This window comes from Denticeps clupeoides, chromosome 19 (genome assembly GCF_900700375.1).
Source record: "Denticeps clupeoides chromosome 19, fDenClu1.1, whole genome shotgun sequence".
Taxonomy (NCBI): domain Eukaryota; kingdom Metazoa; phylum Chordata; class Actinopteri; order Clupeiformes; family Denticipitidae; genus Denticeps; species Denticeps clupeoides.
The window spans coordinates 172,221-188,582 of record NC_041725.1 but is presented as its reverse complement, the minus strand read 5'-3'; the positions used below and the strand labels follow the sequence as shown (position 1 = coordinate 188,582).

Genomic DNA, 16,362 nt, shown 5'->3' with positions numbered 1-16,362 from the left:
GTATTTTCTCAGTCCTGTTGCAAAAACCTCTTTCTTTTGATTTTCAAATAAATAGTTGACTTCATGTTCAAAGGGTGATAGTAACATGGAAAGTACTCATAGCACATCACTTTTTACACATTTTGTTATGTTGGAGCCTTATTCCAAAATTGATTACATTACAGGGTGGTAGTAGCCTAGTGGGTAACACACTCGCCTATGAACCATAAGACCCAGATTCAAATCCCACTTACTACCATTGTGTCCCTGAGCAAGACACTAAATTGCTCCAGGGGGGGGGGGACTGTCCCTGTAACTACTGATTGTAAGTCGCTCTGGATAAGGGCGTCTGATAAATGCTGTAAATGTAATGCAACTGTCGATCATATTTTCACAGGTGGACGTCAGGCTGCTGGCCCACTCCTCACCACTTGGTGGCGGTAATGCACCATTTGGTTTTGGAGGACCCGCCAGTGGAAGCCATGGAAGAAGAAGCGGAGGCAGCAGCTGAATTGGAGGGAAATGGCTACCCCTGCTTGTTTGTCGTGTTGACTGGACACTGTCTCATGTCTTCATTAGTCTACTTACTGTTACTGGGACATTGCAGCCTTCCTCCTTCCTCAGGTGCTCGGATAACCGCGAAGCTGCTGTAATGGAAAGCAGGTTTTACAGCGCTAACGCCGACGGAAGACCTAAACGTGCCCGTGTGTTTCTGCATAACACCGCACTTGTGTACTTAGCTGGAATTGGAATTTGGGATGAATACTATATATTTTTTTATTTCCCCAGGAAATGTGCAGACCGATATAGAACACCTTTATGAAGCCGTGCCCGATTTAGCTCGAGTATTCTGCATAATCGACAAAATTGGCGAGGGTGAGTTTGTGAGGCTTTGTTTCGTTTATTGATTTAGAAAGCCTTAATGACTGAATCTCAGACTATGCCATAGTCTGAGTCTGCTATAAAAATACGCATCAGAAATTGGTATTACTAATATGTTGTTTTTGTCTAGTGAAAGTGAAGTGATTGTCATGAATCACAGCAAGCACAGCACACGGTCCTCTCTAACCCTTTACCCCTAGTGGGCAGTGGGCACTGCCCGGGCAGCAGTGTTGCTCAGTCGCACCTTATATTTACATTTACATCATTTATTAGACACCCTTATCCACAGCGACTTACAATCAGTGGTTACAGGGACAGTCCCCCTGGAGACACTCAGGGTTAAGTGTTCTTGCTCAGGGACACAATGGTAGTAAGTGGGATTTGAACCTGGTCTTCTGGTTCATAGGCGAGTGTGTTACCCACTAGGCTACTACCACCCTTGACGGACCAGGATTCAAACTGGCAACCTTCTGTTTATGGGGTCGCTTCCTTAACCGCTAGGCCACCACTGCCCCAGTCTTGCTCTCTTTCACACACAAATGCACATTACATCATTTGGGGGAAAAAAGCATGCAAGCTTGACATCAAAGCATAGGGATTTATTTACAGTAAAGAAGGCACATACATACAGCACAGGCCAAAAGTTTGGACACTTTCACACCATTTAAATTGGTAGATTTTCACTGAAGCTATCAAAACTATGAATGAACACATGTGGAGTTCTGTACTAAGTGAATAAGTGAAATAAGTGAAAACATGTTTTATATTCTAGTTTCTTTGCTCTGATTACTGCTTTGTACACTCTTGGCATTCTCTCCATGAGCTTCAAGAGGTCGTCACCTGAAATGCTTCTCCAACAGTCTTGAAGGAGTTCCCAGAGGTGTTTAGCACTTGTTGGGGTCCAGCTCACCCCAAACCATCTGGATTGGGTTCAGGTCCGGTGACTGTGGAGGTCAGGTCTCCACTTTTTGTTAAGTACATAACTCCACATGTGTTCATTCATAGTTTTGATGCCTTCAGTGAAAATCTACCAACGTAAATGGTCATGAAAATAAAGAAAAGACATTGAATGAGAAAGTGTCTCCAGACTTTTGGCCTGTACTGTATGCAAATAAGTGTTGTGGACAACAAATTAGTATATTGATATTATTTAATGTTTGAGTAAGTTACAGATTGTAATGCCTGCTTAGGAGATATGATGATGTCTGCTACCCTCTTTAAACATACTGCACGGTTCATGTTGCATTAGAAAAGCGGGAAGCATCTTAAAAGACCCATCACATGCCGCTTATGATCTATTTCAATTGCTGCCATCGAGTTAATGATTTATTAGTAGTGTTAGAACAAAGACCCACAGACTTGGGTAAGAAGTTTTTATCCTGTTGCCATCAGGGCACGTAATTCTACATAATCACTTTATATATTACACTCATACACTTTTCTTCCATATGTCCTTATGCACTTAGTTTTTATGTAGTATGTCTGATTTGTTAGTGTATTTATTCTTATGAGTAAGAGTTGCACCTAATTTTGTTGCACATTACAAGAATGACTAAGGATTCTGATTATCACTTTCGTAGATTATTTGTGTAATTTTACCTAAACAAATATTTAAAAATGAGTGGTAGTAAAGGTAACTAGAATGCTAGACAGGCTAACAGTGTTTTGTCTCTCTACTAGGAACGTTTAGTTCAGTCTACCTGGCTGAAGCTGAAGTCTCTGCAGGAGTCTGTCAGAAGTTTGCACTGAAACACCTCATCCCAACAAGTCATCCTCTGAGAATAGCCGCTGAGATTCAGTGTCTTATTGTTGCTGGGTAAGGTTTACTGTCACGTTTCTTTTACTGTAGTATGTACCGACATTTATGAAATGTAAGGTTTAAAAATAGGGCTGAACAAATCTGTTGAAATTTGTTGAATTGTGACTGCTGCGTGCCGTGACGCATTTTCGCTTTGCAGTGTTGAAGCAGGTAGTGCATGTTCTTCCCCTTCGAAACACACACAAAGTGGAAATGGAGGAAGAGCTGATCTTATCAGTCTCTGAGTGTCTAGAGATCTACTACACAACATTATCTAAACCCATCTAAAACAACGCCTATTTTTTTGTTGAGCGCCTCTTGCTGATCTTTGAGATGAAATGCAAGCCTTGCGTTGTCTGAACTTTATCTCCGCTTGATTTTTATATAGCATTTAGCTTTGTTAAAATTCATATAAATGTAAGTAATTATTCTATCATGATTTTTTTAAACTAATATTGCAATGATAACTGGAGTGAGTGAAAATATAAACTATACTATCATGATCTACCCACAAAGCGGAAGTGGATAAAAAATTATTAAAAAAATTATGCTAGCATCGTGTTTCAAATAGTTTGAATGTATTGTCTTTAATAACTATTCTGAACTAATGAATGTATGAATGACTAGTTGTATGCACATGGTGTACTGTACAGTGAGACAACGAAATGAGTCCTCTGCATTCGGATGATCCAAGATGCAGCGGCTGGATGCTTTCCCAATAAGAGTCTGTTTTTTCCTTACTTATTTCCCCCTCCATCCTGCCTGGATAAATACACTTATAGCTGGCAAAATATTTGATCTGCTGTCAGGCCATTTTTGCTCCACATGCCATCCGAGTTTCTGGTTGAAATCGCACGGATATCGGGCTCTCCATGGATTACCGTTGACTAGAACCCAAAGGGACCTCAGTGGAACCTTGACTGTTCGGGATAGGAACCCACAACCTAGAGTCCTACGCAGTGGAAATGTGGAATTGTGTATAATTCGTGTATAGTTTCTGCCCGCTTCCGCCCACTTCATGTGTTGAGGGGGGGCTTTCGCACATCAACGCAATGTAAACGCACGGTCAGCGATGGTGAAGAGGCTGTCAGGGTTGAATCTGGGCCACTTGCATGATCAATTCCGTGCACATTCGCAGTGGTTAAGGCTTTGCTTTCTAGAACACTGATGTTCTCAGAAAATTACAGAATTCGAATTACATGTCGAAGTTTAAAGTGGAATACTTTTTATGAATCAGAAGAACAACTCAGAAGAACAATTTTTTTTTTTTTTCTCTTCTCCAACTCAATAAATCGTATCAGAAACAGAGAAAAGAACCAAATTATGTGGCATAACTGAAAGTCTCACAAGTGAAAAGGAAAGAGCAGAATGTAAGCAAAAAAGTATGTTGTCAAAATTCCAGGCTCTAATTTTACATTTCGACATCATATTTCTGTTTGATATTAGGAAAGATTTTTGTTTCAATATTTTGAAAATAGAATCGGATAACATAAGGACATGGCCAGGAATGCTGTGCAATATGGCATAAAATTCATATTGTTATGTAAATTGAACAATAGACTGTAAATATATTTCAACTCTGGATATAAGGATTACTAGTCATTTAGTGATATTTTCCTGAACTAATGCCTTGTGTAGGCATGGGTTCGCGCAGGGGATTCCAGTGGAGCAGATATTTCTGCGGTAGGCCGTTACAACAGAATCTTCCAGTGGCCCCAGTGGCCTATTTAGGACAGCCTGGGTGAGATGAGCATCATAGTATTTGTGAGTTTTAACTGTTATAGTATGCGTGGCCAAACAGACCAGTAGCAGTGAGGACCAAGTTGTTGTGATTTTACAGATTTCTCGTATGACTACTTACTTACCTTGATAGAGAGTGAAAATCAAACCATTTCAAATGATTTTTGGCATATGATTGCCATGTGAACCAGACCCTCCATAACAGATGTAATGATTTTCTTTTTAAGAATGCTAGCATTTCCTGTGAATGTTTGGGTTATTCCTCCGTGATATGTTATTCTTTTTTTTACCCTCAATTGCAACCTAGCAGCATTATCATGTTTAGATTTGCTTTGTATTTCACTGTTCTTAACAATTTTTAATTATTTTTTCAGTAACAAAGAAAATGTAATAGGTGTGACTCAATGCTTCAGGAATGAACATCACGTGGTCATTGTGATGCCATATATGGAACATCAACCATTTGCAGTAAGTATTACAGTGGAAATGACACTACAGTAAATAATAATTTTCCACCATTTACATGACATAAACTGTGCAATTCAATTGAAAAACACACCCTTAAACTAATACTTTGTTGAAGGACCTTTTGATTTAATTACAGCATTCAGTAGTCTAAAGTTCACAGCAGTTCATTAATCAGATGCCTTTATCCAAAGCAACTTGCAATTAGTAGTGACAGGGTTAGTCCCCTGGAGCTGCTCAGGGACACAATGGTTTGTAAGTAGTAGGCTTTTTCTGACATCTGCTTGCATCTGCAGAAGCATGGTCTTTCAACTTAGTGAGCAGTGGGCAGCCACGAAAGGCACCCGGGGAGCACTGCAGCACAGTACACGGTGCACACAACAAAATGTGTCCTTTGCTTTTAACAATCACCCTTAATGCGCAGTGGTGCCTTTCATGGCTGGCAGCCATGAAAGGCACCAGCAGTGTGTGGGGACGGTGCTTTGCTCAGTGGCACCTTGGCAGATCAGGATTCTAACAGAAAACCTTCTGATTACAGGGCTGCTTAATAAAGATATTATTAAGGCCACCACTGCCCCTTCTTACCACAGCCTTGCCAGTAGGGTCTTTGTCCTGTCTGACAAACTAATGTTGTGTAGTTTTGTTTTATGAAATTTAGGTGATGGCTGTGTACATTTTGACATTCATGTCTTTTTGCAGAACACTTTCATGACCTCTCTGATCCCATGACTTCTAAATAAACTGTTCTGTCAATTAACATTATTTTATTCATCTTTAAGTATACATTGTAAACGGTTATCATAAAAATAATTTTATGCTGATGTTGCAAGCAGGGGACGTATTAGCCATGCTGGCCACCTTCCACTTAAATTATCAGATCGTTTGTTTTTCATTTTAACTGTACAGGTTATAGGTCACAATAAAAGTGTGAAAATGTTTGTTTATTGCGGTTTACATAACAAAAACGTGGGCAGGGCATATGTATATATGTATTAGAGGTGTGTAATGGGAAGGAATCACACTGTGTGTGTGTGTGTGTGTGTGTGTGTGTGTGTGTGTGTGTGTGTGTGTGTGTGTGTGTGTGTGTGTGTGTATATATACACACACACACACACACACACAAAAATCCACAATTGGACATGATTTGATTTATTTATTTCTTTATATCCTTCTAGGACATTGTTGGCTCATTAACATTTGCAGAAGTACGGCTATACATGCATCATCTGTTGAAAGCTCTTAACCACATCCACATGTTTGGGATCATTCACCGTGATATTAAGCCATCAAACTTTCTTTACAATCGCTCTCAAGGAACGTATGTAAATTTCCTCAGCTAATTCAAATCAGATTTATACTATTAATGTTATATTGTTCTGCATCTATGGTGTGAATTCTAAAGCCTTGCCTTAATGTTCTCTGCAGGTATGCCCTGGTGGATTTTGGTTTGGCGCAGGGCACACCAGATACGGCTGTTGAGCTTCTCAAGGTGCTAAAGCCTAAAGGGTTAAAAGGTGGAGGGAGTAGAGGGACAATAGAAGCTTCACAGTGGGAACAGAGCACCACCTTTCCAGTAGCACAAGTATCAGCCACACCTGCGCCACCTTGTTCAGCAACAAATTCAGCTGTTAAGAGAACAGTCATTTCAACAGGCAGCAAGGTTCCTCTATTAGGTTTTATTTGTGATCCACTGTTGGACACTGGTATACACATTGCCTGTCCACAGGCTTGTATGGTAAGAGCTAGGCATGATTGAATCACTTCATGCGCCTCTTTTCTGGCCCTGACGCGCCCATCGCTCATTAACAGGGTAAATCTGGTCTCATCAGACCACATGACCTTCAATCTTGGTCTCATTGGCATACAAATCATTTTGCCAGTACTGCTGTGCAGTATCATTGTTCCCTTTTGTAGTCTTTAGGTGTGCAGAAATGTTTTTAGTAAGGAGCAGCTTCCCTTGCGGTGTCCTGCCATGGACACCCTGCTTGTTCAATGTTTTACAAGCTGTAGTCTCATGAAGTCAGATGGGTGGTTTCTTTACCCCTTTGTCTTTAACCCTTTCCAGTTTTCTGCAACTCATAGTTCATGGCTCACATAGGTGTATTCGTGTGTGGCACAACCTCGAAAAGTGAATTTCATGTTGATCAAAGTAGCTCTTCCAAACTAATTTAACAAACGTTCAGGTATGCTAATAACTGACTCCCAATTAGCTTTTTGAGAAAATTAACTCAAGGGTTCTCACTTTTTCCACTATATGAGTTGTTTATGGTTGTTTTCAATAGGCACATTATATCAATAATCTTGACTTAGATCGCACTTAGTTAACTAATTTATGTAGAATCTTTTTTTGACTTTCGTTTTTGCCACTGTAACTTGTTGCTAGCTGAAACCATCATCCATGTAGTGCAATTTGAGTCTTTATTTCAATGTGACTGGCTGTATTTATATTAATCAGTACCTCTCAGGTAAGGAGTTTCGGCCATTCTAATTTTTTCCTAACGCACCATATTTGACTGTTCTTTTCCTATAGGAGATGACACTATGCAAATTTCCACGAAAGGTTTTTGGGGAAAGAAATGTAAACAGTACTAATACACACAAAAGCTTCACTGCTACAGTGGAGGTAGGAGGATTATGTACTACAAACATAGTTGGTGGGCATCATCTCATTGTATAGTCAATGCTTGGGTTCAAATTATGGCTGTGCATCCTTTTGGTACCTGACTGATGTATGTACCCACATGGGGAATGATACAATACATTGTAATATGGAACCATACAGATTTAATTGGCTCATTGAACATTTACTTCCATTGTGCGTCTAACTTTAAATTAAGAACATTTAAAATCAAGAAATATTAAACTTCAGGAAAAGATCATGTGATGTCAGAATTTGCTTTGTGTTTAATTGTTTAGTGTTTGGGTAGATGACACACAAAGGATGTCATTTTTCTTTTTTTAAGTTTTTGTCTGTCAGCATCAGGACCATAGCAAGTACTGGAAGCAGATGGTTTAACACAAGGCAGTTAGTAAAGCAGGGAAAATGATATCCAACTATTTCAACTTTGACAATATTTCTTATATGTTTGCCATTTGATATGCTGAAAAAAATTGTGATTTTTCTGCTTTTTTCATCAAACTTGTAAAGTGGCTTATCTTCTAATGAATCTAAATCACTAAAATATCAGTAAGTTTGGAGAGCCTTGAGGTGTTCTAATTTTTCCTTTGTTTTTTGGCAGTTTGTCAAGAAGAATGACTTCTCTTTGAGGACTTTACCAGTAAGTGGCCAGAAACATAAAGGCCTTGATCACATGTGCAGTTGCTACAGAATGGATCGGATCTGCAACATATGCCTATCAAGGTGTGTATATATGCTCACATGGCACAAACAGCACCCCTATTGCTTTCCTTTTACATTTTCCCTATTGTTAAATTCGTGACAGGAAATCTCAGTTTGCCCCCAGAGCTGGTACTCCTGGCTTCAGAGCACCTGAAGTTCTCACCAAATGTCCCAACCAGGGAACAGGTACTGCTGACTTATTTTAAGTAATTACAAAGTCTTGCAAAAATATACACCCACCACCTTGGCATATTTTCTATTTTGTTCCCATAAAACCTGGAATTTGGGGTGGGGTATTTATCTTTTAATTTATTTATCAAATACAACTTTTTAATTTGTGAAACAAGCAAGCCCCTCTCAGACACCATTTTGGCAGGTATTTTTGATCATTCTTCATGGCAAAACTGCTCTTGCTACTTCAAGCTGGATGGGTACCATTAGTGAACAGAAATCTTTAAATCAACTGCATTGAGGTCTGAGCTTTGACTGGGCTATTCCAGGACATTTACCTGATTCACTGTAAAGTATTGCTTTAGCATTGTGAATTTCTCTTTATTTTCCATACAGTCAATTTTCAAAATGTCTTAATTGTTTGGGCATTCTAAAATGAAGCTCAGTTCTGTGCAAGGTCCTACGGGCAGTTAGTCCCATCTCTACCTTCAGGGTTATCTTTGTCCACTTGGGTGCTGCTATGATTAATGCACTGTGGACAGCCCTCTCTTAGAAGTAGGGCTGAAACGAGTACTTGAGTAACTCCAAAGATTCCTCGAGGCTTTGTTTAATTTGTCACCAACATCCATCTATTATGGAGCAGCAGGAGAGCAAATGCACTAAGCTCTCACTCATGTAAGTCATCCCTCCTCATCTCTCCCCACAACATGCTGCACACACACATACTGTTAAATTGATCAATTATAATAATGTTAATTAATGTATTTAAAGTAGTTTGCATGTAGTACTGTATAAGGTGAACACTTACAGGTTACAAAACTGGAACAATATAGAGAGAATGCCAAGGGGGTGGGAATACTTTCACAAGACACCGTATTAAACACGACACTAAGTAAACATATTTAAAACATTTTAAACATTAGGAAAGCATATTTCTAAAAGTTTTTTTGACAATTTTCACCAATAGTAGAAACCAGTTCAATCCACATAAATTATGCTTAATTAATGTGTAATATACATAATGAATGGACATGGTTTTATTTCCTTGTGTTTATTGGATGGGTTGTTACTCTGGTTCTCTAGTCAATACCACCCATAGAAATATATTTACTTCGAAACCTGTGTTAAATACTTATTTTACATACTGTATAAATGGGACAAAATATATAGTTTTTGCATTTTAATGTTTTGTTCCTGTTCTCTTCCAACACCCCCCCTCCCCCTTTACAGCAATTGACATTTGGTCAGCAGGTGTAATACTGCTCTCTCTACTCAGTACAAGATACCCATTATTCAAAGCTAATGATGATCTTGAGGCTTTAACACAGATCATGGCCATACGAGGGTCCAGGGAGACAATACAGGCAGCAAAACAGTTTGGTATGAGTGTAATATTTCTATAAAAAGTGCTTTCCATATACTTCTACATTTTCACAATTTTTGAAATTAATTTTGCATAGGTAAAGCAGTGGTGTGCAGTCATGAACTTCCCCACCTAGACTTAAGGATATTTTGCGAAGCATTACGGGGACAGCAGCCTTGTCAGCACCAGGCAACACCTCCCAGCCTCCCTGCTCCAGAAGAGCCCTCTCAGACAGGATGGGATAACGTTCCTGATGAGGCTTATGACCTGTTAGACAAACTGCTGGACCTGAACCCTGACACCAGAATATCAGCATCTATGGCTCTGCGGCACCCACTTTTTAAAGATCTGCATGTATGAAGCAATGTACTCTGGAGTATTAAGCCTCAACTTGTGTAAATGGGTAGAAGTTCAAATGACTTTCATTGTTTTCTTTAGTAATGACTGATTTTTACAATTCAAGATTTCAGATATGTTGAGAGAAACATGTTCCTATGAAGCATCAAAAATCATTTGAATACTTAACTGATGTTTTTAAAATGCACTGAATAATAAATGCAATGAATAAAATGACACCCACTGTGTGAAGCTTCCAGTTTTTATTTTCCCCATGCCCGACCATTTTCAAATGTATATAGTACATCTACAGTGGGGGAAAAAATGCATTGTGATATTCTAGAGCTCAGTTATTCAGTGTTTTTGAATGATCACATAATGCACTGAATGAGATTCATGTCAGAGGTTTAGCTTTTGCCTCAATTAGTTCCTCAATTCGGACCAGAACACTCTCCATCATGTCAAACATAGTCAGGGCAGCATGAAAAACCTGATGGAAAAAAGTATGAAAGTAACTTGATTTGTTATCATACTGTGTGTGTGTGTATGTGTATTTATCTAATATATATGTGTACGTGTGCATGTCGTGTGTGTGTGTGTATATATATATATATATATATTTATTACACACACATATACATACCTCAACTTGTGTTACCTCTGTGGTAACATCTTGCAATTTCTTGTTTGACACAGTCACTGTGGGGGGAAAACATTATGTCATAAGAATTGCAGTATATAATATTGTAATAATTTTCATAAACTTTGCTTTCAGTCTGGCAAATAATACATTTCTGGGCTTTATGCATTCAATTTAAGAATTTAAGATTACCCACTAGGCCACTACCACCAATATGCCAATTGCAGTTTATTGGTCACTGTCCTGTATTTTAGGAAAATGACTCAACTTATTCATTTTTATTAATTTATTGTTAAGTCTGTGATTAAGACAAAAATTGTACTGCATATGGCCTTAGATTAAAGTAACTTTCTTGTTGTCGAACTTGTGTACAGAATCTACAACAGAGTGAATAAAATAGATGCATTCATAGTTGGGGGTCCTAGTGAACCGGAATTGATCTCTTCATCGATGGTAACTTGAAAGCACGTTGTAAGTCGCTCTGGATAAGGGCGTCTGCCAAATGCCGTAAATGTGTCTAAAACAGTGGAATTACTTGCCGTTTCATCTGTATTCCAATAAAAAAGAGCTAATCAATAATACTGATCTGTCCAACTCTGAAATGAACCATTAATTACCATTTTTAAACCTGCATTATTAAAGTAAAATGGTACCTGTGGTCTCCTTGTTTTCTTTGAAGTTGTTCAGCTCTACCTCATAGTGGGCTTTTGACATATTCAAACCCACACGCAATGGCATTATGAACTTCTCCTTAATCTCACTGATTTCAGTCCACATGCCATTCTAAACAAATGAGAAGCTCCTGTAAGATTTTTGTAACATAACATATAATTTTGATTAGTTGCATCTGAATTTTACCTCACGGTCCTTATCTCGAATCAGCAGATATCTCACAAGGTTCAGTGTCTCCATGATTCTAGAATGCAAATGTATCAGCAGCTGGATATTAGATTGGGAAATATGCAGAAAGTTCTGATAGAATCTTCCATACCGGTCTAGGTACTGCAGCAGATCGGTCTCGGGACCTTGAGGAAGGCACAGAACCAGACGGAGTAAAGACAGAAATTGCTTTCCTTGAAACCACTCATTTTCATCCCCTGTCTGAAAGGTACAGGAGGAGTAATTAGAAAATTAGTCAGATGGATTTATTCCCATGCCCGTGAAGAGTGGAATGCTGTAGTACCTTCGAAGAGAAGTGAATCTGATTTTTTATATTCTTGATAATCACACCCTCTACTCCAGAATGGTGGCTAGTCTTGAGCATGCAGCTGCAAAGAGAAAAAAAATGATGAGAAACTGATCTATAGAAGAAGAGAATAAACAAATGACTCCATGTGAGGGAACTTAAAAAGGAAATTGCAAAAAAAAAAAATTGTGTAAATGCATTAAAAATATTAATAGTAATTTTGTCCTATGTCCCATGTTTAAATGCATGGAACTAATTCACTAATTATTTTTGAATAGCCGGATGAGGTATTAAAATTTTGTGGAAGCATAAATGATGTTTCTGTTAAAAAGAACAGATATTTCAGATAAATTTGCCAGTTGAAGGACATTTAAGTAAATGGTGAATATTTGAAATTGATGTTGAAATTGACTCATGGACATGAACATTGTGGGAATTTGGGTCTTTAAGTGAAAAATTCATTTTTCTATGTGGAGTGAACAAAATGTGATTTTTTTTTGTTTTCTAAATCTCTCACAGGGCCAACATTATACATAATGTATATATGGTTATATATAATGTAGGAACATTATATATAAACATGTAATATTTTGTGTAATATGTCTGTGGACATTACAATATTCTGAGATTCGTAGAGAAAATTAATGTCTACATGCTTTTGTATGTAACTAACACAATTTTTTTTATCAGTCATGAGAAGTTTTTGCTTGACAGTCAGAAAGTTAAGAATGGTATTTGCTTGACATAAATGTGAATAAAGCGGAACCCAGCATTGCTAACTATCCAATCAGTTTGAAAAAGCCCCGTAGTAGCTTCAACCGTTGTAGCTTTTGCTGCTGAATTAGCCAATCAAAAGAGATGCATTAGCATGTTTTGAAATTTGTGCTGTTTTTTCAAACTGGATTTCATGATTACAGATGATAAACTCACATAAAAAACTTGTACTTGGCCTCTGTGCAGAACCTATTTATGCTCATCTGGAACACCTGAAATCCTTTTGTTCTCTGTCAAAAGATGTCATTTTGTCAGAGTTCAACCATGGAACGTGTAACATTAAGCTAATTGCCATTAAGGCCATGTTCTGAAATATCACAATAGTATTACACATGCAACATTTGACTCATGCAAAATTTGATTATCAATAATCAGTACCACAAAGAGAGCAATCAGTCCTAACTGCATTCACTGTTGAAGAAATAACATGATCTGATAACAACAAACTTACCAAATGCTGAAAAGGGCACATGGTCATAACTTTGACCAAATTCTGGAAAAGCACACAAATATAAAAACACAAGTAAGCTATACACAAAAACTTGAACCTTTTGTAACTTAATTCTAAAAAGTAAACCTTAAACCCTCCAGTCTCAATCAGGTATTGTTATATATATTTAAATTTAATATAACCTGCTTTAGAGTACTATGAAAATTGAATTAAATGAATCACATTCTCACTTTGCCATTTGGTGTAGATTTTGCAAAGAATATCCAACTATAGATTTGAATATAATAAGGCTTTAATGTAACAAAATAATTTTGAATATTTTAATAGCATTTCTGGAAAGTTCACACCATATTTCCTTCATTCATGTTCCTTCTTCACCACGGTAGCACTGAAAGTACTTGAGTATGTAGATAATTAATTTAAAAATAAATGTTAATGTCCTCAGTATTCAGGTGAAAAATTTTCCCCTTGCAGCTCATTACAGGGAAATGATCATTGTTACCTGTGGGACACTGAAGAAGGTGTTCAGCTCCAGGAGGTCTACTGGTAAGCTGCCATCTTCCACTCTCTCCAGGCTTTTTTCATACAAGTCCTAAAAGCAATAATGTGACATTATGCATTTAGAAAAAACACATAGCAGAACCTTCCAATTGTATGACACATAAATGAGGCTTACAAGACCCTTTTGCAGATGAGTTTCTTCTGTCCTGTTATTAAAAAAAATAGAATTGAACTCTTAAACACAAACAGTTGGTCAGTTCTACTGTAAAGCAGAAAGAAGAAATACCTGCTTAGCAGTAGTTGTACATGCTCCATGTTACACTGAAGAAGAAAGATGGGACTAAAAACAGAACAGAAATATGCACTGATTTCACTATATACTAACTTCTCTGCCAAATCACACACTGGAGAACATAAAAAATACCTGAGAACAGCTGGGACATTTTCAAAGGCCATGTGCTGCACAAAAAGCAGATATGCCAGGCTGGCCAGAGAATCCTTGGGGAATCGAACCTCCTCTTCGAGAAAGTCAGATACCCCACGTTTCTTCAGCAAGTTATGGCTCAAGAGGTCTGTGAATGACTCTCCAATATGACTCAGGATGGCCTGTAAATGCATTCAAGTTCAACAAGACCTAAGTCAATTTCATTGGAATGAAAATATTCTGCTTGCTTGATGCCAAAAAACCATTCCATGTTCTTGTCTGTAGTGTAATGGATTGTGGCACGACTCTCATCTGTACCACCATAAAAAGCCCTACAATTCTGTACATATGCTCACATCTTCATTTTCTAGTCCACCTAAACAATATTTAGTCTGAGAACACAAAAACCCCCTTACCACAACTTCCAGGGCAAATTCTCTTAGGGGGGAATTATCTAGCGTGTCTGGACTTGCCAGTTGCACATCCAGAAGAGGCTGTCTTAAACTCTTCATGCAGCTGCAAAGCAAATCACACTCATGACACCAGAAAAAAACATTCTTTATACTTTGTAATTACAAATGAAAAAACTTGCAACTTCAGGATTTCTGCTCTCAGTTCTTCAATACAAGCATTTGCCACATTGTTTTTTGCAGCCTCCTCCACAAAGGGCTGAAGAAAAGTGAGCAAGCCAGAGCAGCAGCGGCACACTCCATGAGCATCGACCAGCTCCTGCTCTCGGCCACAGGGCACTGGGAGTCGGCTGACTTGGTTTAGCAGGGCAGATAGGGTCATGCCAACGGACGACGCCTTCTTCTCACCAAGCTTCAGCAGAACTGAAACACATGTCCATTAGCTCATCTGCATGTCACCTGATCTCATTCCAGCAGATGGGGACAGTCACCTGTTTTTAATGGTTGGAGCAGAAGTAGAACTGTGTCTGCAATAGCGTCTGTATGAGCCTCCTCCACTTGTTCCAGCAAACCCACCAGCAGCTCTTTTGGGTGACAAATCTAGACAAATAAAGACAACTTTCAAATTCAGTATTTAATGAACTTAAAGAAAACACATAAATGATCTTTGTCCTGGCATTCAATTTTCTCCTTTTCAGATATTCCAATTGACCTGCATAAGTGTAATTTTTGTGCAATTCCACCAAATATTATTTTGAGGTTAATAAATCTTAAATGTAAAGATGATTGCCCATCACACTATTGTCAGTGTACAAGAAATCTATTGTGATACCTGATATTAGAGATCATGTTAATTGATAAAGGAAAATATTTAGGGCTGAGTGATTTTACAGTTTCCCAACAAGTGTTCCTTTTTCTGTGCCACATCATTTGAGACTGTACACTGCTCAGACAGTACCGTACAAAAACTTTCTGCACATGATGCAAAGTGATATAATATAGTTGGGCGGAGGATGACATCTCACAGTGTACATGTGAGCACAGACCCTAACCTAAGAAAGCTAGAAAAAAGCATAATGACTGAAAAAGAAAGTACTGTTGAACATTAGTGCAAGCTATTAGTAATAATTTGTCATTTTATCTGCCAGCCTTTTTGGCATTTATAAGGGTTTGATTTGTTATTGCAACTTTTACAACCCAAAATGATAAAGACTGACCTCCAACAAATGTGTAAGAATGGCAAAGCACTGTGAAAGATTCTTGTCCTCCTTTTTCTGAAGAACTTGCACAAGTGGTGCCAAGAGATTCCAGCCCATGCATCGCACTATGTTCTGAGGGATGGCAGAGGTCATTTTCTTACAACAGAAACTTCACATACAGATTCATTGCCTTTTTGTCGTACTGTGATTCACCTTGTTTTCCTCATCTGCAATCATGCTGAGAAGCTGGGCCCATTCTCCTTGTTGTATGCATGTGGTTCCTGCTGACTGAAACAAGTCATAGTCTTCTGGACAGTAGGACTCATCCTGAATTGCGTGCTGAAAAACGTACTAAATTTTATTACAGGAATACACAGCAACCCACTGTAGTAAAAGCCCTCGTACTCACACATCTCTGCATGAGCTCAATAAGCTGCTCTAAAGCCATCATTCCTGCAGCTCCAGAACCTGTGTGGCTTTAAATGAGAGGCGTTTAGCTTCTTTTACACGTCATCTATTTAAACCAGAAAGGGAACAAAGGGATGTAAAACCAGTCATTAAAACTACATGCGAGCTATGACACTTTCATAATAACATTCTTTAAATGATAACGTTCATACATAATCACACTTCCTCACCTCCAGACACGTTCGCGTACTGAGCTGGTTTGGCACAAGCCGGCTGCCGTTCTGTAACCGGTACG

The 16,362-nt window shown here is 38.4% G+C and overlaps 2 protein-coding genes across 5 annotated transcripts; one reads left to right on the top strand and one right to left on the bottom strand.

The window, feature by feature from the left end:
* The first annotated feature begins 448 nt into the window (after window positions 1-448).
* Window positions 449-10,313, top strand: cdc7 (cell division cycle 7 homolog (S. cerevisiae)). Its single transcript, XM_028961242.1, has 11 exons — window positions 449-683; window positions 769-855; window positions 2,542-2,677; window positions 4,774-4,867; window positions 6,040-6,182; window positions 6,290-6,353; window positions 7,395-7,487; window positions 8,104-8,225; window positions 8,308-8,390; window positions 9,606-9,755; window positions 9,836-10,313. Exons 1-11 carry the CDS (start codon window positions 632-634, stop codon window positions 10,096-10,098), a joined length of 1,287 nt encoding a protein of 428 aa, XP_028817075.1. The 5' UTR covers window positions 449-631; the 3' UTR covers window positions 10,099-10,313.
* A 9-nt stretch (window positions 10,314-10,322) lies between these two features.
* Window positions 10,323-16,356, bottom strand: glmna (glomulin, FKBP associated protein a). 4 transcript variants are annotated; one of them, XR_003743150.1, is made up of 20 exons: window positions 16,298-16,356; window positions 16,069-16,173; window positions 15,873-15,998; window positions 15,678-15,791; window positions 14,952-15,060; window positions 14,643-14,883; window positions 14,467-14,566; window positions 14,051-14,232; window positions 13,913-13,966; window positions 13,802-13,832; window positions 13,628-13,717; window positions 13,126-13,167; window positions 12,831-12,904; window positions 11,898-11,982; window positions 11,706-11,815; window positions 11,573-11,630; window positions 11,368-11,497; window positions 11,254-11,261; window positions 10,718-10,773; window positions 10,491-10,564 (listed from the first exon to the last, which is right to left on the bottom strand). XR_003743150.1 is itself a non-coding variant. In XM_028961239.1 (19 exons), exons 2-19 carry the CDS (start codon window positions 16,108-16,110, stop codon window positions 10,469-10,471), a joined length of 1,740 nt encoding a protein of 579 aa, XP_028817072.1. In that variant the 5' UTR covers window positions 16,111-16,173; window positions 16,298-16,356; the 3' UTR covers window positions 10,323-10,468. The 4 variants fall into 4 exon arrangements, 3 of the variants coding, with proteins under 3 accessions (XP_028817072.1, XP_028817074.1, XP_028817073.1); XM_028961239.1 differs by lacking the exon at window positions 11,254-11,261 and having other exon boundaries at window positions 10,323-10,564; XM_028961241.1 differs by lacking the exon at window positions 11,254-11,261 and having other exon boundaries at window positions 10,323-10,564; window positions 16,069-16,135; window positions 16,298-16,335.
* Between the last annotated feature and the right edge of the window lie 6 nt (window positions 16,357-16,362).